Below are 22,824 nucleotides of genomic sequence, written 5' to 3'. Positions count from 1 at the left end.
TGGTTCCTCGAGCTCAGCGTGGCTCTCTGGCCTGCCTGCACTCTGGTGTTCCCTCAGCCTCACACCTCCCATGCACCTCTGGAAGAGGGCGAGCAGATGCGTTTCCCGCAGGGGTCACCTTGTCAGATGACCTGCGTTCACGCCTGCACTCTTCATCTACACATCTTCCTTTTTTTTTAATTTTTAATTTTTTTCCCCAGCCAACTCAAGGGCAATTTTTTAAGTATTTTTTTTTATCTAGCCATTATGCAAGGGGAGGGGAAGCAAAGGAGCAGAGGAGGATATGGGGACACCCCAAGCTGTGAGGCCAATTTGAGATTAAGAGGAAAAGTCAGGTCAGACAACACAACACTACACTGACAGCTCAGAAATGCGCAGGAAGGCTGAAAGAGAGGATCGATGGTAACAAAACAAATTAAGGCTGCGGGGAAACCTGAGTCCGTAACACGAAGCTTGGGTTGACTAGAAACAAAGCTTTTTTTGTGTTTTTCAGATTTTTTTTTAAAAAAGCAAGTTAGACATAGGTACAGACTCAGACAGGCAAAGAACAGGAGAACTTAGCAATAGAAGAGTCTCTAGGTGCTGGCCCTGGGCATCCAGGGCCAGCAGACTTGTGGCAGCGTGGAATGGAGCCACCAGGGGCTGAAGTGGCCAGGCTGGCAGAGAGCTACGCCTGGGGCCAGCTCCTCAGGCACTGCTGTGATCCAGCCATCGTCACAACCCCTTCGTTGAAGGCAGCGATAGGACATTTACAGGGAGAAGCCTCAGTTTACTACTCAACACACACTGAGCTAGTGTAAAAAACACAAAACACTTGTAAAAACCTAACTCTAATATTTTTGCGTGAGAACCACAGCAAGGTACGTACAATGTCGCTACAGATGGGCCTGGGTGAAGAAGGCCGTTTTCCACGGCACTGCGGTTCAGGTGCGGACAAAACAGCTGCCAGAGGAAGCTAGAGGGACCTCTCTCCAATAGCAAAGGGAAGAGGTGTCCACACCTCACAAGACAACTTAAAGGATCAAACACAGTACTCAGAAAGATAAACTAGGGGGGTTCAGTTCAAGCATAGCAAGTTTTTCAGGATCTAAGACACAAGTATATTCTACTTTGTTGCTCTCTTCCTCCTCCAAAAAACAATAAAAAAATCAGAGCCAGGAAAGGTGCCTCTGCCCAGTAAACTGTGACCGTTTATCACATTAAATCCAAATAAACATGCTCCCCTTTTGGCAACCATTTGCGTGATTATATACATGGCAGGAAGGAAACGTTCCTCAGGGACCGGAATGGCACTGGAAGTTCGCTCGGGCAGACTTCGCATCCCAGTTCCTGGGGTGAAGGTGGCAGCGGGAGCGGCTGGGACGGAGGGAGGCCTGGCCCCCTGCCTCTGTCCGGGTTGTCTGAGCTGAGTTGGGTGTATGTGTGCTAAGGTGGTTTCTTCCTGGTGTGCCCGTGGGTCCAGTCCTTTGTGGTTTGGCACAGTCCAGTTCTGGGCGAGAGGCTTGGCGGCCTTGCTGCTCAGCCGGTGTGGGTGTTCTGGTGTCTGGCGAGGGACAGGCGGTCGCTGAAGAGCTGGCCGCAGACGTCACATCTGAAGTACTGGTGGTCTGCCTGAGGGGCGTCGCTGGGGCCCGCGCCCTCGCCCGGGGCATCTTCGGACTCCGGCAGGACCAGGCTGGCGTGGGCTCGCAGGTGCTCCCCGAAGGCTGCGCTGGAAGCAAAGGTCTCCGGGCACTCCTGGCAGTTGTAGTAGGGCTCCTCCACCTGGATTTCCTCCTCTTCCTCCTCCTCCTCCTCCTCTTCCTCCTCCTCCTCCTCAGGATCTCCGATGCTTGCCCCATCTGGCTCGTCGGCATCCCCCTCGGGCTCCTCCACCCTTTCTTCAGGGTCTTCGATGCCCACCCCATCTGGCTCATCCCCATCCCCGCTGGGGTGCTCAGCCTCCCCGCTGGGCTGCTCCGCCTCCCCATCGGCCTCGGCCGCCTCTCCATCCGGCCCTTCCGCCTCTCCGTCTGGCTCTGCTGCCTCTACCTCTGGCTCAGCCACTTCCACCTCTGGCTCGGCGGCCTCCACCGCTGGCTCGGCGGCCTCCACGCTGGACCCCTGGATGCGCAGAACTTCTTGTGGAATGAGGACGTTGACTTCAACCTCCTGGGCTGTGGCGGCTTCCTCCTCCTCCTCGTCGTCGTCCTCGTCGTCGTCCTCGTCGTCGTCCTCGTCGGGGTCGAAGACGGTGTGCTTGGTGAGGATGGTGTCGTGCATGAAGGCCTGCCCACAGTCCCTGCACTCGTAGAAGGGCGCGGGGCGTCGCCGGGGCTCGGCCAGGAAGGAGGCGTGGGTGAAGGCGGCCCCGTACTCGTAGGGCTCGTCCTTGTGGACCTTGGAGTGGTGGTCGCCCAGCTGCCTGGCCGTGAAGAAGCACTCCCCGCAGATGGTGCACTCGAAGAGCTTCTCCTCAGCCTCGCTGCCCTGGAACTCGGTGAGGGCCAGCGTCTGGATGAACACCTCCCCGTCTCCCTCGGCCGCCGGCTCCCGGCTCTCCTCTTCTCGGTGGTGCCGCAGGTGCTCGTTGAGGGCTGAGCTGTGGAGGAAGCCTTGTCCACACTGCACGCACCGGATGGCCGACCCGGCCACGGCAGCGGGGTTCCTCTCAGCCACAGCAGCGGCAGTGGTGGTGGTGCTGGTGGCAGATGTGGAGGCGACGGCGGCAACGGCAGCGACGGCAGCGGCGGCGGCGGTGGCATCATCATCATCGTCATCATCATCGTCGTCGTCATCATGGTTCCTCCTGGGCTTCACTGGCAAGAGGCAGATGAAACTATCATCCCCGCCCTTGCTGGTGGAGTAGAGCTGGTCTTGGTCATGGACTCGCTGATGCTCGAACAGGAAGGAGCTGTGGATGAAAGACTCCCCACACTTGGAGCACTCGAAGAGCTGCTCTCCAGTGCACTGTTTCTGGAACTCACTGAGGGAATGGGCTTCGGAGGGTGCGTATTCTCGGCTGTCCACCAGGCACGTCCTGCTGTGGGCGTCCTGATGGCTGGTCAGGTCTGCGAGATACAGGAAGCCAAGCCCGCACTCCGGACATGCATAGATGGTATCTTCATCCTTCTGTTCATCACAGCTCGACACCTGACTGATGGTGTCCTCACCTGTATCCTGACTCTGGGTCTCCTCACTGTTGGTCTCTTGGCCCTGGATCTCCTGACCGTCCACCTCCTGACCCTGGATCTCCTGACAGTCCACCTCCTGACCCTGGATCTCCTGACAGTCCATCTCCTGACCCTGGATCTCCTGACAGTCCATCTCCTGACCCTGGATCTCCTGACCGTCCATCTCCTGACCCTGGGTCTCTTGACCGTCCATCTCCTGATCCTGGGTCTCTTGACCGTCCATCTCCTGATCCTGGGTCTCTTGACCGTCCATCTTCTGATCCTGGGCCTCTTGACCATCCATTTTCTGATCCTGGGCCTCTTGACCATCCATCTTCTGATCCTGGGTCTCTTGATCGTCCATCTTCTGACCATCCATCTTCTGATCCTGGGACTCCTGACCATCCATCTTCTGACCATCCATCCTTGGATCCTGAGTCTCTTGACCATCCATCTTCTGATCCCGGGTCTCCTGACCATTCATCTCCTGATTCTGGATCTCCTGACCATCCATCTTCTGACCCTGGGTCTCCTCCCCAGGAGTCTTCTCTTGGGCACAGATTTCATCTTCTGTAGGAAGGCTGGTGCTAGTGGCAGGTTTGGATTTATCCTGGGCTTGTTCTCCGGCACACTGCTCTTGGGTATCACTGGCCTGAGGACCAGCAGGGGCAGGGCTGTGATTGACAGACTGCTCACAATACCAGCTTCCAGAGGGCTTTTCTCTGTCGTGAATCTTCTGGTGTTCAGTGAGGTCGGAGCGGCGATCAAAGGACTCACCACACTCCTGGCACTCATAGAGCTTCTCTCGGGGGCCAGCTGTTGGTGGCTCCCCAAAAGGCAGGGAGTGGCCGATAGCAGCCTCAATGTACTTCTTCTTGGCTCGAGCCTTCTGGTGACCGCGGACACTGGAGGTGGGGACTGAAAAGACACCATCTTGTTTGAATTCACTTGCTCTGTCTCCAACAAGGCTTCTTCGAGGCTCTGCATAGGACGTGCTTGGCAGGACAGCATCCTTGTAATCACTCTTATCCTCGTCATAAAGGCTCTCTCTGGCAGCAATCTTCCGGCGCTTGTTGTGAAGGTCTGAGAAGTAAGTGGAGGACTCTCCCTTTTCACCACAGCCATCTTCTTTGTTGACATAGTAACGCTTCAGAGACCTGGGAATAGCCAGGCTGCGGGTAATGGAAGCCAGGTATTCCTTTCCCGCGGAGGCGTTCCCTCCAAAGCAGGCTCTCATGTGGCTGGGGACCTCTGAACTCGGCATGGCAGGGCCTGCAGGCACTTTGGGTTTGCTAAACCCGGCTGCACCCTGACTCTTCTGAGCTTCCACAGAGCCGAAGCAGCGGGTATCAGATTTCTCTCGGAAGTTCCCCTGGCGGGCGTCTTCCTTGGCAGGACGTGTCTGGGCTACCTCGGGGCTCAGGCTGGCGCTGGAGGTGGTGGCGCTGTTCTCGTCCTGGGGAGGTCTGGTGATGGTGTGACTCTTCGGAGAGTCCACGAAGGGTGCACTGCACAGCGTCGGCTTCTCATACCCGCGGCCATCCAAGTTCTTCCGAGACTGAACTTTCTGATGCTCACTGAGGTCTGTGTTGGGCATAAAGGGACCCCTGCCACCTTTGAAGTCGAATGGCTTCTCCTTAGCATGGGTTTTCTGACGTCTCTTAAGGGACGGGCTAGGCATGCAGGCTCCTTCGCTCTTGTTTTCAAAGGGGTTCCCCCGGGTATGGATCTTGAGGTGCTCTTTCAGAGACGAGCTATGGAAGAAGGCATCGCCACACACCTTGCACTCGTAAATCTTGCTCTTGGTGTACATTTTCTGAAACTCTCTCAGGGCTGCGCTGGGCATGAAGGCTGACCCGCGCGCGGGCTGGCGGTCTCGGTCGCGCTCACTGGGCTGGGCGCTGCCACAGCTCATCCCCTCGTGGACCTTCTGGTGCTCAATGAGCGCAGAGCTGTGGAGGAAGCTCTCCCTGCACACGCGGCACTCGTAGAACTTGTCTTTGCCATACATCTTCTGGAGCTCGCGGAAAGTAGGGCTGGCCATGACGCCCTCCTCACTGTCCTGGTCCTTATTCTCCGCCAGTGGGGCTCTGGCGTGGGTCTTGCTGTGCTCTGCCAGAGCAGCGCTCTTGCTGAAGGTTTCCCCACACTCCGTGCACTCCAGGCGCCGCGCTCCACTGGAGTGGCCTGCACTCGCCCGGGGGGCCGGCTCCTGGACGAAGGACTCCCCATACTCGTAGAGATTTTCCCTGGTGTGCATGATCTGGTGCTCCACGAACTCTGATATGACGGTGAAGGACCGCCCACACTCGTCGCACACGTACGACGTGGCCCCAGGGTCACCCGGCCGGGCCCCGGAGGAGGCCGAGCCCAGGCTGCTGGTGCTGGTGCTCACGGACCTCCTCAGATCGCTGCCACCCTCAAAGGGCTTCTTCCTGGCCCCGCCCTTCCCATCGGCATCCAAGGGGTAGCGCCTTTTCCTGTCCAGAACCAGAGCCCTCCTTCTAGAGAAAAGGCTGGGGTTGAACCTCAAGCCGCCTCTGTACACGCCCCCCGGGGGGCCCCTGGGCGGGAGCAGCGGCTCCCTCCGGTTCAGCGGCTCCCTCCGGTTCAGCGGGGGGTCTCTCCACTGCTCCTCCAACACTCTGGGGCCCCTCTGCAGCCCACTACCCGGCTCCCTGGCTCTTCCTGATCTGCCCCCCCGCGGTGAATCCCTGATGAATTTTTCCATGATCACACCATGAGAAGATTCGTCTTCACAGATGCCCCGACGGTGGCTTGGCTTTTTGGCTTCAGGCATAGCTTTCAGACCTGGAAAGAAACCCCATAGGTAAACACTCCCCAGCCCTCCTTCCCTGAACATGCAGGAGGGCTGGTGTGAACATGGGCCTGCCCTGGCACTCACCTCGACTGGTGCTCGGGTAGGCACTTCGACTGGCTCTGGAGGAATGGCCTTGTGTCATGTGGGAGTGGCGGTCATCTTCAGCAAGCTGCACCCCTGCTCACAGGAACAAGACAAGAGCTCGCATGTGACTGGAAGATGGACGTGTGCTCACGTTTCTTTCTCTGAGGCACTATGCGGGAAGTGGCATTCACCCACTCTCCACTCTTCGGCCCACTCCCTTCCGCCCATGAAGCCTGTCCCTAGATGACATGCTCAAGTCTGCCAGTGCCTCAGGGCCCGGGCTCTGGGGGCCTCCCCTCAGCCCTCTCCTTCAGCTTCAATGGCTCTGGCTTTCCAAGTTTTTCCTTTTTTCTGCTTTGTTTTTACTTTTTACTTTTTTATGTTTTAATTTTTGCCAGTCCTGGGCTTGGGCTCAGGGCCTGAGCACTGTCCTTGGACTTTCTCAAGGCTACAGCTCTACCACTTGAGCCTCAGCACCACCCCCGGGTCTTCGTACATTCTAGGCACGCACTCTACCACTAGGCCAAACTCCTGGCCTACTTTTTAATATTTTTTGAGACAGGGTTTCAATATGGACCTGGGATGGCCTCAAACTTAACAATGCTCCTGTCTCAGCCCCATGAATACTGAAATTACAGAACTATGCCACTTTGCCAGCTGCCGCCGCCGCCTCCTCCTCCTCCTCCTCCTCCACGTTCTTCATCTACCAAGCACCAGAGCTCCACACGGGACCCACAGCCATAGGCCTGCATTCGCAGACGCTCGTCCCAGCGGAGTACGGTGCCTTCTGAACAGGCACCTTATAAACCTGCTCCAGGACCTCCACTCTCCTTGCTCCAGGAAGAGTATCACCTCTGCGGCTAGGCTGTCCGCTGCCTGCCCCGGACTCAGGCCCACCAGCTGCCTTGTGGCCACTTACCCAGTGACAGCAGCTTCCTATAGTTCTCCATGTTGTCCTGGATCGGGTTCTGCGGCTTCCTGTCCTCAGCGGCCCCCATGGCGCTCTGGTAGGACTCGGCGTCCTGCAACAGCAGCGCAGGGCTCTCAGAACGCACAGGCCCCAGCCACTGGAGGGAGTGCAGGGTGGCGGCGGGGCTACATACATGACGTCACAGAGGAGGCGCCCGTGCAGGGGGCCTGAGAAATCCGAGCGTGACTAGAGGCCTAGGCCATACCTACCTTGCGCTACTCTGAGGCAGATCCCAAGACGCATGACACATATCCTTGCCCTCATGCAGCCATAGTGTGGTTGGAGAAAAAAGACTGGTGAAATGGTTAGCAGTGATAGTACACTGGGCTCAGCTCATCGGTGTGGAGGGGCTCTGCCAGGGCAACTCGGGGGTCCTGAGCAGCAGGTCAGGGGTCAGTGTGCATGGACGGGGACTGGCAGGGAAGCGAGAGCAGGCCAAATATGGACATGCGCGGGTACCCGTGGCGCAGAGTCGTGCCAGGCCAGTGTCTGGTCCCGCCCGTTCCTCCACTCCGTGGCGTGCCCACCCTGAGGCTTCCAGCATGAGGCCTCCCGGGGGTGCCGGATGAGCACAAGCGTCAAGGGCTTTCATTTTACGCTGCCGCGTGGCTCCACAAGTACTTTACAGAGATTGACAATTCCCCTGCGTCGCTTGGGAGACGGCTCTGTGCCGCCTCTGCCAAGGGCTTCGCTGGGGTCGGGGCTGCACTAGACCTGCACTGCTCTTGCCAGGTGAGGCCCTGAGTGTGAAGAGGGACTAGAAGCGGGGGACACGGTCATGGGGCCCGCAAGGTGGAGCTGGAGAGAAACACACGCCGTGGGTGAGCGGACACGAGCACAGACACAGCAGCCTGGCAGGCCCTCAGGTTCCTCAGTGTGAAATGGCGGGAGAGCACCCGGCAACGCCATTGCAAGGGTGGGTTTTCTGCAACCACATGCCTTGGTTGAATCTTAAGAAAAGGGATGGGAGATACTTGATTTACGATCCCTTCACCACAGGGAGAGGCGGGGACACTACAGCAACGTGCAGAGTGTGAGGTAAGGGACGGCTGAGGGCACCTCCGCCTGGCAGAGCACCCGGCCCTGTGTGTGAGCAGGCAGGGCCTCTTCTGTGCAAGGCCCATGCCAAGGCCTTCAAAGCAGACAACAACGGAGGCAGAGGGGAGACGAAGCAGACCTTCAGCCAAGGGCTAGGGCATGGCAGAACTAGCACCCTGTCCTCCTGCAGCTGGCTAGTCTCCCTAGGTACCGTTCCTAAGGTGGGGGGCATGATGCCATCCTGATAAGGTTTGGGAGGGAGCCTTGTGCCTGGCTGGTCGAGGACACCAGGGCTCTAGGCTTGGAGAGTGACAGGGGACAAAAGAGTCCAGGCCTGAGGAGCAAGGGAGCTGCTACCCCTGGGGCACAGAGCCCAGTAATTACTCATACTTCTTTATCCATCTGCCTGGTTCAAATAAAAATGAATACTCACTGAATTCTCAACCACCTGGCTCCTATAAACCAAAAGGAGGGCATACCCTTCACACCAACCCGAGGCTACAGTTCAGTGCTGCGCAGGGCTCGGAAGATGCAGTCCAGGCCGAGCAGAGGCCCTGAGCACACACCAAAGGCCTCAAGACCGCTGCCCGAGAGCTCCCACTGCAGTGAAGCAGGCACCAGGGGGGACACGGTGGCTGCCCACCAATGAAGCACGGCCTGCGCCACCGGCTGTGCCACCTCCACCTCAGACACAGACACCGGAGGATCCCAGCAGGCCAAGATGGCTCACACACAAGATAGAACAAGAACAGCTACTGACTGCCCACTGCGGGAAACCTTCACTGTTGGCGAGAAGTCTAACATCCATGCCGGCCCCTTTTCCAGGCATTTGCTGCAACTCTGCAGGGTTCTTCACTGCACCACCCTGGTGTGTGGGTTGATTATTACGTCTCCCTGGTGTGTGGGTTGATCACCGCGTCTCCCTGGTGTGTGGGTTGATCACTGCATCTCCCTGGTGTGTGTGTTGATCACTACGTCTCCCTGGTGTGTGGGTTGATTATTACATCTCCCTGGTGTGTGTATTGATCACTGCGTCTCCCTGGTGTGTGGGTTGATCACTACGTCTCCCTGGTGTGTGGGTTGATCACCGCGTCTCCCTGGTGTGTGGGTTGATCACTGCGTCTCCCTGGTGTGTGGGTTGATTATTACATCTCCCTGGTGTGTGTGTTGATCACTGCGTCTCCCTGGTGTGTGGGTTGATCACTGCGTCTCCCTGGTGTGTGGGTTGATCACTATGTCTCCCTGGTGTGTGGGTTGATCACTACGTCTCCCTGGTGTGTGGGTTGATCACTGCGTCTCCCTGGTGTGTGGGTTGATCACTACGTCTCCCTGGTGTGTGGGTTGATCATCGTGTCTCCCCGGTGTGTGGGTTGGTCACCACGTCTCCCCGGTGTGTGGGTTGATCACCGTGTCTCCCCGGTGTGTGGGTTGATCACTGCGTCTCCCTGGTGTGTGGGTTGATCACCGCGTCTCCCTGGTGTGTGGGTTGATCACCGCGTCTCCCTGGTGTGTGGGTTGATCACCGCGTCTCCCTGGTGTGTGTGGTGATCACTGTGTCTCCCTGGTGTGTGGGTTGATCACTACGTCTCCCTGGTGTGTATGTTGATCACTGCGTCTCCCTGGTGTGTGTGTTGATCACTACGTCTCCCTGGTGTGTGTGTTGATCACTACGTCTCCCTGGTGTGTGTGTTGATCACTGCGTCTCCCTGGTGTGTGGGTTGATCACTATGTCTCCCTGGTGTGTGGGTTGATCACTACGTCTCCCTGGTGTGTGGGTTGATCACTATGTCTCCCTGGTGTGTGGGTTGATCACCACGCCCCTTGTGTGTGGACTGATCACTACGTCTCGTTGATGTGTGGGTTGATCACTGCATCTCCCTGGTGTGTGGGTTGATCACTGCATCTCCCTGGTATCTGGGGTCCTCACTGCATCTCCCTGGTATCTGGGGTCTTCACTGCGTCTCCCTGGTGTGTGGGGTCTTCACTGCATCTCCCTGGTGTCTGGGGTTCTCACTCCGTCTCCCTGGTGTCTGGGGTCTTCACTGCATCTCCCTGGTGTCTGGGGTCCTCACTGCGTCTCCCTGGTGTCTGGGGTCCTCACTGCATCTCCCTGGTGTGTGGGGTCCTCACTGCATCTCCCTGGTGTCTGGGGTCCTCACTGCGTCTCCCTGGTGTGTGGGTTGATCACCGCGTCTCCCTGGTGTGTGTGTTGATCACCGCGTCTCCCTGGTGTGTGGGTTGATCACCCACCGCGTCTCCCTGGTGTGTGGGTTGATCACCCACCGCGTCTCCCTGGTGTGTGGGTTGATCACTATGTCTCCCTGGTGTGTGGGTTGATCACTGCGTCTCCCTGGTGTGTGTGTTGATCACCGCGTCTCCCTGGTGTGTGGGTTGATCACCCACCGCGTCTCCCTGGTGTGTGGGTTGATCACCCACCGCGTCTCCCTGGTGTGTGGGTTGATCACCGCGTCTCCCTGGTGTGTGGGTTGATCACCGCGTCTCCCTGGTGTGTGGGTTGATCACCGCGTCTCCCTGGTGTGTGGGTTGATCACCGCGTCTCCCTGGTGTGTGGGTTGATTATTACGTCTCCCTGGTGTGTGGGTTGATCACCGCGTCTCCCTGGTGTGTGTGTTGATCACCGCGTCTCCCTGGTGTGTGGGGTCCTCACTGCGTCTCCCTGGTGTGTGGGGTCCTCACTGCGTCTCCTTGGTGTCTGGGGTCCTCACTGCGTCTCCCTGGTGTCTGGGGTCCTCACTGCGTCTCCCTGGTGTCTGGGGTCCTCACTGCGTCTGCCTGGTGTGTGGGGTCTTCACTGCGTCTCCCTGGTGTCTGGGGTCTTCACTGCATCTCCCTGGTGTCTGGGGTCTTCACTGCATCTCCCTGGTGTCTGGGGTCCTCTCTGCATCTCCCTGGTGTGTGGGATCCTCAGTGCATCTCCCTGGTGTCTGGGGTCTTCACTGCATCTCCCTGCTGTCTGGGGTCTTCACTGCATCTCCCTGGTGTCTGGGGTCCTCTCTGCATCTCCCTGGTGTGTGGGATCCTCAGTGCATCTCCCTGGTATCTGGGGTCCTCACTGCATCTCCCTGGTGTCTGGGGTCCTCACTGCATCTCCCTGGTGTCTGGGGTCCTCACTGCGTCTCCCTGGTGTGTGGGATCCTCAGTACATCTCCCTGATGTCTGGGTTCCTTGCTGCATGTCCTTGGTTCACAGAGTCCCTGGTTTCATATCTCTGGTCCCTGGGTACCTCTCTTTTCTCTGGTTACCAGGGTCTGTGGCTTCCTTCGTCTTGTTCCCAGGATCTCTCTGTTTCCTTTGGTTCTCAGGGGACTATTGGTGTTTTCCCTGGTCTCAAGGGGTCTCTAGGTTTAATGTCCAACGGAGCTCATGTTCTATGCCTTTAAGATTTGTTCCTTCCATCCAAACTACTTGTTAGTGTTCCATGCTTGTGTGCAGTACACCACACTGGGCAGTTACATACACCACTCCTTGCCAGCTACCCCTCCCTGAAGCGCGGGGCAGGGAGCACTCTTGGCCCCTTCTGCTTGTCTCGGCCTCCCCACCCTCTGCAGAGGAGCAGGCACTTGGCTAAAGAAGAGGAAGCTCAGCTAGTGAGGCCTCTCTCCTGCCAGAGCCTGAGGCTGAGGTCCTGGGCTCTCGTCTGGCTCTTCCTCAATGTCTGGCTCAAATTCTTTCATCAGCCTCTTGACCAGCGACTGCACAGCTCCTAGTTTGGGAAGCCCCTCTGCACTGGGCCCCACAGCAGGCAGGGTGTGTGCCTGCGTGTGTTTGTGCATGTGTGTGTGTGCACATGTGTGTGCACGCGTTTGCCAATCTGAGTTTCACTCATTTTACAGGTGAGGAAGCTGAGGTTTGGCTCTGCTGGCAAATATCCAGGCCCACACCATAGCAGGCAGCAGAGCCTGGGTGAAGCTCAAGTCTCTTCAGCTCCACACCCTTCCTTTCTAGCCAGGTTGCTCTGTGCTCTGGATCACCCCCCCACACCCACTGCCAGGTGCCACATGCCTGGGGGAGGCGTGCGGGGGGGCCTGGGGAGCAGGCTGCAGGGACTCAGCCACTGGCTACCCCTGGGAAGGGCCTGGACTCCTTGTGTGGCCACAAGCACCCCTGGAACAGATGAGCCTATGTCTAGAGACATGAGAGAGCCTCTGGCAATCTAGGACCCTGAGCATACCTGGGCCCGGGTCTCAAAGTCCATGGATGCCCTGCTGCCTGCTCTTTCCATTTGGAGGCTTGCTCTGGCCATCACAGGAAGGGACAGGTCACGCTGAGGCAGCCCTGGAGGAAAAAACGCATCAGGAGCCCGAGGCCCAGTCTGTCACCCCCTCTCCGCCCCCAGGCTGGGTCTGGGGACGTGGCTAGCCGGAAGCTGGGTGTTCCCCCATGGAGGCAGGGCCTGGCCCTGGCCTCTGGCTTCTTCTCCCAGAGCTGGGTGGGGTCAGACCCGACCTTCTTGAGGGTCCAAGTGTAACTCTCACCAGCCTTGCTCCCAGCAATCTTCCCCTCAGGAGCTGGGCCTGTTTACTGGTTTTCTCACCAGGGACCAGAGGCCTGGCCTTGGGGCCACCTGGGCTACTTAAGTAACCCCAGACAGAACCTTCAAAGCTCTTATTGTTTGGGGGGGTCAGTCGTGGGGCTTGGACCCTGGGCCTGGGCGCTGTCCCTGAGTTCTTCATCTCAAAGCTACTGCCCTATCCTTGAGCCACAGCCCCATTCCCCATTTTCTAGTGGTTAATTGGAGATGAGAGTCTCTCAGTTCTTAGTGCCCGGGTTGGCTTTCAACTGCAATCCCAGGTCTCAGCCTCCTGATAGCTAGGATTACAGGTGTGAACCACTGCACCCAGTCTTCAAAGCTTTTTCTTTTTTTTTTTTCTTCCAGTCCTGGGCTTGAGCTCAGGGCCTGAGCACTGTCCTTGGACTTTCTCAAGGCTAGAGCTCTACCACTTGAGCCTCAGCACCACTTCTGGCTTTTTTCCTATATATGTGATACCAAGGAATCGAACTCGGGTCCTTGTGAGTGCTAGGCAAGCACTCTACCACTAGGCCACACTCCCGGCCCCCAACGCTTTTTCTTGATTGCTGCCTAATAAAGAAAAATGTGGTGCCACAGAAGCACAGGGAGCCGGTATCTACAGCTCAGACTGCCAAGATGGTACCAGTGGGGATTAAGCAGCCAGAGCCTTGGGCTGAGCTCTGAGGACCGGTTACTCATTCTGGGTGAGCAGCTGGGACTTCTCCCCGAGTCTGTGCACACAGCCCATGTTCCAAGTACAGGCCATGGACTTACTGTTTCTGGGGCTCCTGCTGTGAGCCCAACGGTCTCGAGGCTCCACATCTCTGCTTCTGCCTCTGTGGTCCCAGTCCCGGTCCTGGTCCTGGTCCTGGTCCTGGCCCCGCTCCTGTTCTCGCTCCTGCTCCTGCTCCCGCTCCTGGTCCTGGTCCCGGTCACCTGGGGGGAGAGGGGTAAGATGACTCTGTGATTAGCAAAGGGTGGTGATGCAGCCAGCTCTACTCTCCTCCAGAAGGGGGACAGCCTGACTCCTTGTTTGGTAAGATGGATCTAAATCTAAGGCCACACACTCCCCTGCTCAAACCTGAAGCCTCCTCCCCTTGCTGGCCCCCCCTGTTCCACTGTTCTCCCAGTTCAAGTCCAAATTCTGGAGACGGAGGGAGGCCCTCCCCGTGGGTGTCAGGCTGCACATGGCTCTACTGCAGAGAGCCAGGCCAAGGCAAGGCTGCCGAGCTCTTCCCTGGAACGATCCGTGCAAGCTCTTGGGGCAGCTTGGAACAGCTGACCACATCTGTCCATGTCTGCTTTGATATAAAACATTGCTTTTCACATATTTTCCCCTCAGACATCTATGATGTGACCACGGAGAGTTGTTTGCATAGAGTCCTCCCCAGATGGCACCTGGAGATGGCCCTGGGGTGGGCTGTTCTGTGGTGTGGTGAGGTGAGGTGAGGTGAGGTGAGGTGAGGTGAGGTGTGGTGAGGTGAGGTGAGGTGAGGTGTGGTGAGGTGAGGTGAGGTGAGGTGTGGTGAGGTGAGGTGAGGTGTGGTGAGGTGAGGTGTGGTGAGGTGAGGTGAGGTGAGGTGAGGTGAGGTGAGGTGAGGTGTGGTGAGGTGAGGTGAGGTGTGGTGAGGTGAGGTGAGGTGAGGTGTGGTGAGGTGAGGTGTGGTGAGGTGTGGTGAGGTGAGGTGTGGTGAGGTGAGGTGAGGTGTGGTGAGGTGAGGTGAGGTGAGGTGAGGTGAGGTGTGGTGAGGTGTGGTGAGGTGAGGTGTGGTGAGGTGAGGTGAGGTGTGGTGAGGTGAGGTGAGGTGTGGTGAGGTGAGGTGTGGTGAGGTGAGGTGTGGTGAGGTGAGGTGAGGTGAGGTGTGGTGAGGTGAGGTGTGGTGAGGTGAGGTGAGGTGTGGTGAGGTGAGGTGAGGTGAGGTGTGGTGAGGTGTGGTGAGGTGAGGTGTGGTGAGGTGTGGTGAGGTGAGGTGAGGTGAGGTGAGGTGAGGTGAGGTGTGGTGAGGTGTGGTGAGGTGAGGTGAGGTGAGGTGAGGTGTGGTGAGGTGAGGTGAGGTGTGGTGTGGTGAGGTGAGGTGTGGTGTGGTGAGGTGAGGTGAGGTGAGGTGTGGTGTGGTGAGGTGTGGTGAGGTGAGGTGTGGTGAGGTGTGGTGAGGTGAGGTGAGGTGAGGTGAGGTGAGGTGTGGTGAGGTGTGGTGAGGTGAGGTGAGGTGAGGTGAGGTGTGGTGAGGTGAGGTGAGGTGTGGTGTGGTGAGGTGAGGTGTGGTGAGGTGAGGTGAGGTGTGGTGAGGTGTGGTGAGGTGAGGTGTGGTGAGGTGAGGTGAGGTGTGGTGAGGTGAGGTGAGGTGTGGTGAGGTGAGGTGAGGTGAGGTGAGGTGTGGTGAGGTGTGGTGAGGTGAGGTGTGGTGAGGTGAGGTGAGGTGTGGTGAGGTGAGGTGAGGTGTGGTGAGGTGAGGTGAGGTGAGGTGAGGTGTGGTGAGGTGAGGTGAGGTGTGGTGTGGTGAGGTGAGGTGTGGTGAGGTGAGGTGAGGTGTGGTGAGGTGTGGTGAGGTGAGGTGAGGTGAGGTGAGGTGTGGTGAGGTGAGGTGAGGTGAGGTGAGGTGTGGTGAGGTGTGGTGAGGTGAGGTGAGGTGAGGTGAGGTGTGGTGAGGTGAGGTGAGGTGTGGTGTGGTGAGGTGAGGTGTGGTGAGGTGAGGTGGGTGTGGTGAGGTGTGGTGAGGTGAGGTGTGGTGAGGTGAGGTGTGGTGAGGTGAGGTGGTGAGGTGTGGTGAGGTGAGGTGAGGTGAGGTGTGGTGAGGTGAGGTGTGGTGAGGTGAGGTGAGGTGTGGTGAGGTGAGGTGAGGTGTGGTGAGGTGAGGTGAGGTGAGGTGTGGTGAGGTGAGGTGTGGTGAGGTGTGGTGTGGTGTGGTGTGGTGTGGGGTGGTGTGGTGAGGTGTGGTGAGGTGTGGTGAGGTGAGGTGAGGTGAGGTGTGGTGAGGTGTGGTGAGGTGTGGTGAGGTGGGTGTGGTGAGGTGTGGTGAGGTGAGGTGAGGTGGTGAGGTGAGGTGTGGTGAGGTGAGGTGAGGTGTGGTGAGGTGTGGTGAGGTGTGGTGTGGTGGGTGTGGTGTGGTGAGGTGTGGTGGTGTGGTGAGGTGGTGTGGTGTGGTGAGGTGGGTGAGGTGTGGTGAGGTGTGGTGAGGTGAGGTGAGGTGAGGTGTGGTGTGGTGAGGTGAGGTGAGGTGAGGTGAGGTGTGGTGAGGTGTGGTGAGGTGGGTGTGGTGAGGTGGTGAGGTGAGGTGTGGTGAGGTGAGGTGTGGTGAGGTGAGGGTGGTGGGTGAGGTGTGGTGAGGTGTGGTGAGGTGTGGTGTGGTGAGGTGAGGTGAGGTGTGGTGAGGTGAGGTGAGGTGTGGTGAGGTGTGGTGAGGTGAGGTGTGGTGAGGTGGTGAGGTGAGGTGTGGTGAGGTGGTGGTGTGGTGAGGTGTGGTGGTGTGGTGAGGTGAGGTGTGGTGGGTGGTGAGGTGTGGTGAGGTGAGGTGTGGTGTGGTGAGGTGAGGTGTGGTGTGGTGAGGTGTGGTGTGGTGAGGTGTGGTGAGGTGTGGTGTGGTGGGGTGTGTGGTGGGGTGGTGGGGTGGGTGAGGTGTGGTGTGGTGAGGTGTGGTGAGGTGTGGTGAGGTGTGGTGGTGGTGGTGAGGTGTGGTGAGGTGAGGTGTGGTGAGGTGAGGTGAGGTGAGGTGAGGTGTGGTGTGGTGAGGTGTGGTGAGGTGTGGTGAGGTGAGGTGTGGTGAGGTGAGGTGTGGTGGTGGTGAGGTGAGGTGAGGTGTGGTGAGGTGAGGTGTGGTGAGGTGAGGTGAGGTGAGGTGAGGTGAGGTGAGGTGAGGTGAGGTGAGGTGTGGTAGGATGTGGTGGGGTGTGGTGGGGTGTCCTGTGGTAGGGTGTGGTGGGGTGTCCTGTGGTAGGTGTGGTGGGGTGTCCTGTGGTAGGTGTGGTGGGGTGTCCTGTGGTAGGTGTGGTCAGGTGTCCTGTGGTAGGGTGTGGTCAGGTGTCCTGTGGTAGGTGTGGTCAGGTGTCCTGTGGTGGGGTGTGGTCAGGTGTCCTGTGGTAGGTGTGGTCAGGTGTCCTGTGGTAGGTGTGGTGGGGTGTCCTGTGGTAGGATGTGGTGAGGTGAGGTGTGGTGGGATGTGGTCAGGTGTCCTGTGGTAGGTGTGGTGGGGTGTCCTGAGGTGGGGTACACTGGAGCAGGTGGCCAGACTACTCACTGCTAGAGGACGGGGCTGGGCGGGTCGGGGAGGCTCCTTCTCCATTCCACCTCATGTCGCCGTTGCCGTTGGCGTCGTCTGGGGACAGCAAATACTCTTAATGCTGCATCCTCCCCCTCTTCCCTCAGGCCCCCCCCCCACTCCTCATCACCCCCTCTCTGCCCCCCCCACTCCTCATCACCCCCTCTCTGCCCCCCCCACTCCTCATCCCCCCTCTGCCCCAAGGCCCACCCCCATTCCTCCTCCTCTCCTCTCTGCCCCCAGACCCACCCCCCACTCCTCCTCCTCTCCCCTCTGCCTCCAGGCCCACTCCTCCTCCTCTGTCCCCAGATCCACCCCCCCCTTCCTCCTCTCCCTTCTGCCCCCAGGCCCACCCCCCCCCCACTCCTCCTCTTTCCTCTGTCCCCACTCCTCTCATCTCAGGGAGCTGAGACCTTCCTTCTCCCTCTAAACTTGCCACCTGCACCACTGGAAGGCTGGAGAGAGAGCACACTACCACCACGTGTGGCCAGCAGGCCACATCTGAGAGGCTCCGCACCCGAGAAGACCCCCACATGGATGCCGCTCCTCTAGCGAATGCATCACCCTTCCTTCTGCCCAAATGCCAGGGCATCTGGGACACATTTTGAGACATATGTGGAGGCGCGTGGGGTAGGAGGAGGGCCCTGCACGAGGCCCTGCAGCGCACAGGGCCTCCAGGGCCCTCACCACACTTGGGGCCAGCCTCGCCTTGCCACGTTGGCCAGAGCCCACCCCGGGAGCGTGCCCCGACACCGGGCCACTCCGCCCACCGCCCCCGCCGGAGCCCGAGCGGAGTCGTCACCTTCGCGCTGGTACATCCTGTGTGTCTCCAGGAGGACAACCAGCTCCTCACAGCTCTCTGGCTGCCCAGCTCGCACCCAGGGCTGGAGCCTGTCAGGGACGATGTTCAGGTACTGCTCAAGGACCAAGAGCTCGATGATCTCCTCCTTGGTGTGAATCTCCGGCTGCAACCAATCGAGGCAGAGTTTTCTGAGTGTGACCAGGGTTCTCCGAGGCCCAACAAAATCCACATAGAGTGAGTTCCGAAACCTCTGACGAGACAATTCACAGACCGCTGGGCCTTCTCCTAGGATGGCGTCCGGCTCGTTAGTCAAGTCACTGTCTAGCTCATAGAGATTTGGGGCCCAGTACATCTCAGGTTTGGTGGTGAGCGAGGGATTTGGAGGCAGCATTTCTCTAAGTTAGGTCCCCACTGGAGGAACCAAACCTGAGTCAACGGGAAAGACGCGGCAGCCTGTGACAGTCAGTACTCGGGGACCTGTGGATCGTAAGGAGATACATACATGTCCCACAGGTTGAGGGCCAGCCCGGCCTGGCTGCCCACAGGCTCTGGGATAAGAGGTGCCCCAGAACACACACACACACACACACACACACACACACACACAGAGGGCTGCACGGGTCATACAGACCTGTGCTCAGGCGTCAGCCGACAAAGGGCCAATGTGATAGTGGCCCACTCTGCCAGTAGCCTGGAGACTTCCTTGGAAATCTGCAGAAGGGGTACAATGGCACCCACATTCTGTTTAGAACATGATGCTCCAGTAAGCTGGGGAACCCATGGCCTCCCTGCCCCACATAAAGTGCGTGGAACTTGTTCCACTACTGAAAGTAGATTGGAGGCTTTTTGCAGCCAAAGGGCAGGGAGGACACAGGAGCGAGGGAGTCCTGTCACTTTCCCCAGGCTGTGACTGCTGGGAAGCAATCCAGAGGCAGAGGGTGGAGAGCTACGAGTGCTGGACCCTGGAGGGTCCTGTACAGGCCCGCCTCAGTCCTACACTGCGATCCCAAGGAAAATGTAGTCGAGTGGAAGTTCTGCACCTCCTCACTGGTCACTGCAAGTGCCAGGCAGGGCGGACCAAGGGGCTGGAGGCCGCCAGGTGGGAAATAAGAACTCGCCATCCTCACCTCCGCCGGCCTGCTCAGGCTTGTGGGGAGCTGGGAGCCCCTCCCAACCGCCTATCTATTTGGAGTTATTTGTTGACCTCCCACAGTCCTCGGGACCTCCAGAGACAGCAGCAGGGAGCTTTCCCATCTCGCACACTCCCCAGCGTCAACGTCTGACACAAGCAGGATGTGAGCTGCACCGTGGCACTTCGCAAACGAGGCTCGAATGCGCCCCGAGCAGCAGTGCCGGTGTTTCTAGGGGGACAGATTGTCTTGGGCTCACCTTTATCACCACAAGGAGATTACCTTCCCAACTGAAATTCCATAGGAATATTCTGGGCATGTGTTTACCTGCTCCCCTCCGGCCTGGGGACTCCCCCGCACCGGCCAGGGAAGGAGGAGGAGCCTGAACGTGCTCCCAGGAGGGCATGGGAAGGCCCTACCCTGACAGGGGACAGGGATGGTGTAGGGACACTGCTGCTGCCTCACAGACAACAGGAGCAGCCTTGCAAACAGGAATGCGGGCAGTGCCAGGCGCTCAGACTGGAAGCAGGGCCTCCGCCTGAGGGGGGAGGCAGGGAGGGGTCCCCCAGACCCCACTCTGCAGCCTCCACACTCCAGAGCAGCACTGCCCTGGATCTCCGGTCTGGCAGAGGTGCCGCAGGTGTTATAATCACCTGTCTGGGAATAGAATCCTTCCGGAATGTCAGACCAAGCGGCTACCCTCAGGAATCAAGTCAAAACACGGGCACCTGCAAACGTTTTAAAGAAAGAGATATGTGCACTAAGAAAAAGTGGAAGAAGTGTAAAGAGAGTGTTAGGGAATCACCTCCCATGTGTCCACGACTGGGGATGGTGGTGGGGTCTGGCCTTGCCCCTCTTCAGGAAAAAAAAAAAAGCCCTTCCCATACCACAGAGCCAAACCAGAGCTGAGAAAGAAGCCTTTCCATTCTTTTTATTAAACTAGAGAAATGGGGCCAGGAGTTTGGCCTAGTGGTAGAGTGCTTGCCTAGCATGCACGAAGAGTTGGGTTCGATTCCTCGGTACCACATACATAGAAAAAGCCAGAAGTGGTGCTGTGGCCCAAGTGGTAGAGCTCTAGCCTTGAGAAAGTCCAAGGACAGTGCTCAGGCCCTGAGCTCAAGCCCTAGGACTGGAAAAAAAAAAACAGAGAAATGTTAAATCTCAAGGTAATGTCAGCACAAATCCTACGAATTCTTCATGTAACAAACTTATTCACCAAGGCAAATATGAATGGTTCTGGTTTTGTTCTTTTTGCTGACTCCACTGGGATTTGAACTCAGGCCTTGTCCTTGTTAAGATCTATCGATTAAGCCATGCCTCTGGCCTTAGAAATGAATGATGTTGGACATTATTCAATGGAGTTTTATCCAAGACACAGAGAAAGGAAAAAATAAGACTACCATTGTCTCTTATGGGACTTACACCTCCTCATAGATATGAATTTCACTCTCTAATAGGCATGCATTTGAAGCACTTGGCAAAAACTGTAAGATCTATGATCTTCAAAAGTCAAACAGAAAATCAACACATTTTAATCAAAAATAGCAAAGAAAGCTGAAAATACAACTCCAGGGAAGGAATCTAAATGCTAAAATAACTTCCCAAATAAACTAAGAACAAAGTATTTCTTTTTCTTTTTGCCAGTCCTGGGGCTTGAACTCAGGCCCAGGGCACTATCTTTGGACTTTCTCAAAGATAAAGCTCTACCATCTGAGCCATAGCACCACTTCCAGCCTTTTCTGTGTATGTGGTACCAGGGAATTGAACCCAGGGCTTCACGATTGCTAGGCAAGGACTCTACCACTCCCAGCCCAAAATAAAGTATTTCTATGTTATTTAAAAAAAAAAAAGCCTCCTGGAGTCCGTACTTCATGCAGTGGTTGCTGAGGGCAGAGAGTACACGCCTCATTCCTAGAGGGCCAAAGTTGGCTGGATACCAACACTTCCGGAGACACTGAGCAAACAAACGATCTTGGCTGTTCTCACTTCCCCACACCATGACTCAGACAGGGTCAGCTGAACCAGTCAGCAAATATGAACAACCGTGGTTTTGCCAAGCCTTCCTCCTTGGCACACTCCCTCCCCCAGGGCCACGCCATCACCCTCCTGAGCCTCAGGATGCCTGCCCAGCGCCCGCCCTGCCCCCGCCTTCTGTGTCTTGCAGCCAGGTGAGGCATGCGTGACTGCTGTATTGCTTTCATCATGAGCACGTAACTTCAGGAGGCCCAGATCTGATCAATTCGAGGATATTTCACAATGAATCAAACACTTACCTTTCCCGGCCTCAGTCAGATGTCACCGGGTCTCTTTCTGTGGCTCTTCTTTCCGCATCCCCTGGGCACATCTCTGTCCCCTCTGCTTGGATTACTCTTCCCTTACAATCACCGTTCACAAGCATTCAGAGCTCACCTTCAAGTCCCCCAAATACCTTGGGTGGTGTCCTATGTGGCCTCTCCAGGGTGAAGTTAGCTGCCCCTAGCAAATACTCTCTTCCAAAGGCATAAACCATGCAATTTTGTTTTCTACACTGTATCTGCCTGTATGCTTGGTGCATTAGAAAACTACTTCCTTTCCCACAGGGAGACTGTATTCCCAGTACCTGGCACAAAGCATGCGTATGGTCAATACCAGCAGACCCGCTCAACAATGTAGTGCTTCTTTAATTACCCAGTAAGTAAAAAAGAGGGCTGAGAGTCCCTGAGAGTTAGAAGGGGTGTGGGACACTGGGAGGGGGTGTGTGCTCTCCAGGAAGGTGGGTCACCCGGCAGGCCAGCGTGGTGGCAGCACCAGCGAGGCTCAGGAAGGCAGTGTCGCCAAAGAAAAGGGCTGTGGCATGTGAGGAGGGGTGCTACTCACCTGGGCCCAGCCACCTCGCGTTTGGGCGAAGTCCCACCTCCTCTTGCCAGTCCGTCTCCGAGAAGGGTGGAGGTCGAGAAGGGTGGAGGTGGAGAAGGGTGGAGGTGGAGAAGGATGGAGGTGGAGAAGGGTGGAGGTCGAGAAAGGTGAAGGTCGAGAAGGGTGGAGGTCGAGAAAGGTGAAGGTCGAGAAGGGTGGAGGTCGAGAAGGGTGGAGGTCGAGAAGCAGAGCTGTGAGAAGAAAGGAGAACATGAGATCCCAGGTTGCTGTGGTCACCACGCTCCTCCAGCGGCATTTCCAGCTCCTGATCAAAGGTTAGGGAGAACCAGGCAGAGCCGCCCCGCCCGGAGATGCCCGCGAGCCTTGCCCGGGTGCTGTCCGCAGGGCCGGCGCAGCGATCCCGACTCCGGTCTCCAGGGGACGGGAGCCGTGCTCAATGCTGGTCCTCCACCGCGTGGACTTCGATTAGAACTAAAACACCGTGTTATCTAAATGGCACGGCTTTCCCCGCCTCCATGAGAGGCCTCGCAGGCCCCTCTTCCTCCCGGGCCGCCGCTCTGCAGCCCTCTAGTGGCTCTGCGCATGCGGATCTCTGACCAGCCTGGGTGGGGCCCTCAGCTCACACCACGCCACGGCCCCGCCCCTAGACGCCACGCCCCCTCCCCTAGACTGACATTGCATCCTCCTGGCCACGCCCCTAGACTGACAGCAGTGCCTTCCCTCCCCCTCCCTAGACTGAGAGTGCATCCTCCCGGCCCCGCCCCTAGACTGACAATGCATCCTCCTGGCCCCTCCCCTAGACTGACAGTGCATCCTCCCGGCCCCTCCCCTAGACTGACAGTGCATCCTCCCGGCCCCGCCCCTAGACTGACAGTGCATCCTCCTGGCCCCTCCCCTAGACTGACAGTGCATCCTCCCGGCCCCTCCCCTAGACTGAGAGTGCATCCTCCCGGCCCCGCCCCTAGACTGAGAGTGCATCCTCCCGGCCCCTCCCCTAGACTGAGAGTGCATCCTCCTGGCCCCGCCCCTAGACTGACAGTGCATCCTCCTGGCCACGCCCCTAGACTGACAGCAGTGCCTTCCCTCCCCCTCCCTAGACTGAGAGTGCATCCTCCCGGCCCCGCCCCTAGACTGACAGTGCATCCTCCCGGCCCCGCCCCTAGACTGACAGTGCATCCTCCTGG

The 22,824-nt window shown here is 57.8% G+C and overlaps 1 protein-coding gene across 1 annotated transcript; it reads right to left on the bottom strand.

Annotated features, from left to right (window-relative positions):
- Positions 1-274: 274 nt before the first annotated feature.
- Peg3 (paternally expressed 3) lies at positions 275-21,716 on the bottom strand. The gene is made up of 10 exons (XM_090322055.1): positions 21,641-21,716; positions 19,438-19,512; positions 18,286-18,365; positions 17,623-18,131; positions 13,371-13,518; positions 12,258-12,361; positions 6,977-7,079; positions 6,058-6,150; positions 2,780-5,963; positions 275-2,659 (listed from the first exon to the last, which is right to left on the bottom strand). Exons 4-10 carry the CDS (start codon positions 18,043-18,045, stop codon positions 1,519-1,521), a joined length of 5,196 nt encoding a protein of 1,731 aa, XP_090178181.1. The 5' UTR covers positions 18,046-18,131; positions 18,286-18,365; positions 19,438-19,512; positions 21,641-21,716; the 3' UTR covers positions 275-1,518.
- Between the last annotated feature and the right edge of the window lie 1,108 nt (positions 21,717-22,824).

The sequence above is a fragment of the Megascapheus bottae genome, chromosome 31 (genome assembly GCF_031878675.1).
Source record: "Megascapheus bottae isolate mThoBot1 chromosome 31, mThoBot2.hap1, whole genome shotgun sequence".
NCBI lineage: Eukaryota > Metazoa > Chordata > Mammalia > Rodentia > Geomyidae > Megascapheus > Megascapheus bottae.
The sequence above is the reverse complement of the archived record's forward strand: the minus strand, read 5'-3'. Positions and strand labels throughout refer to the sequence as shown.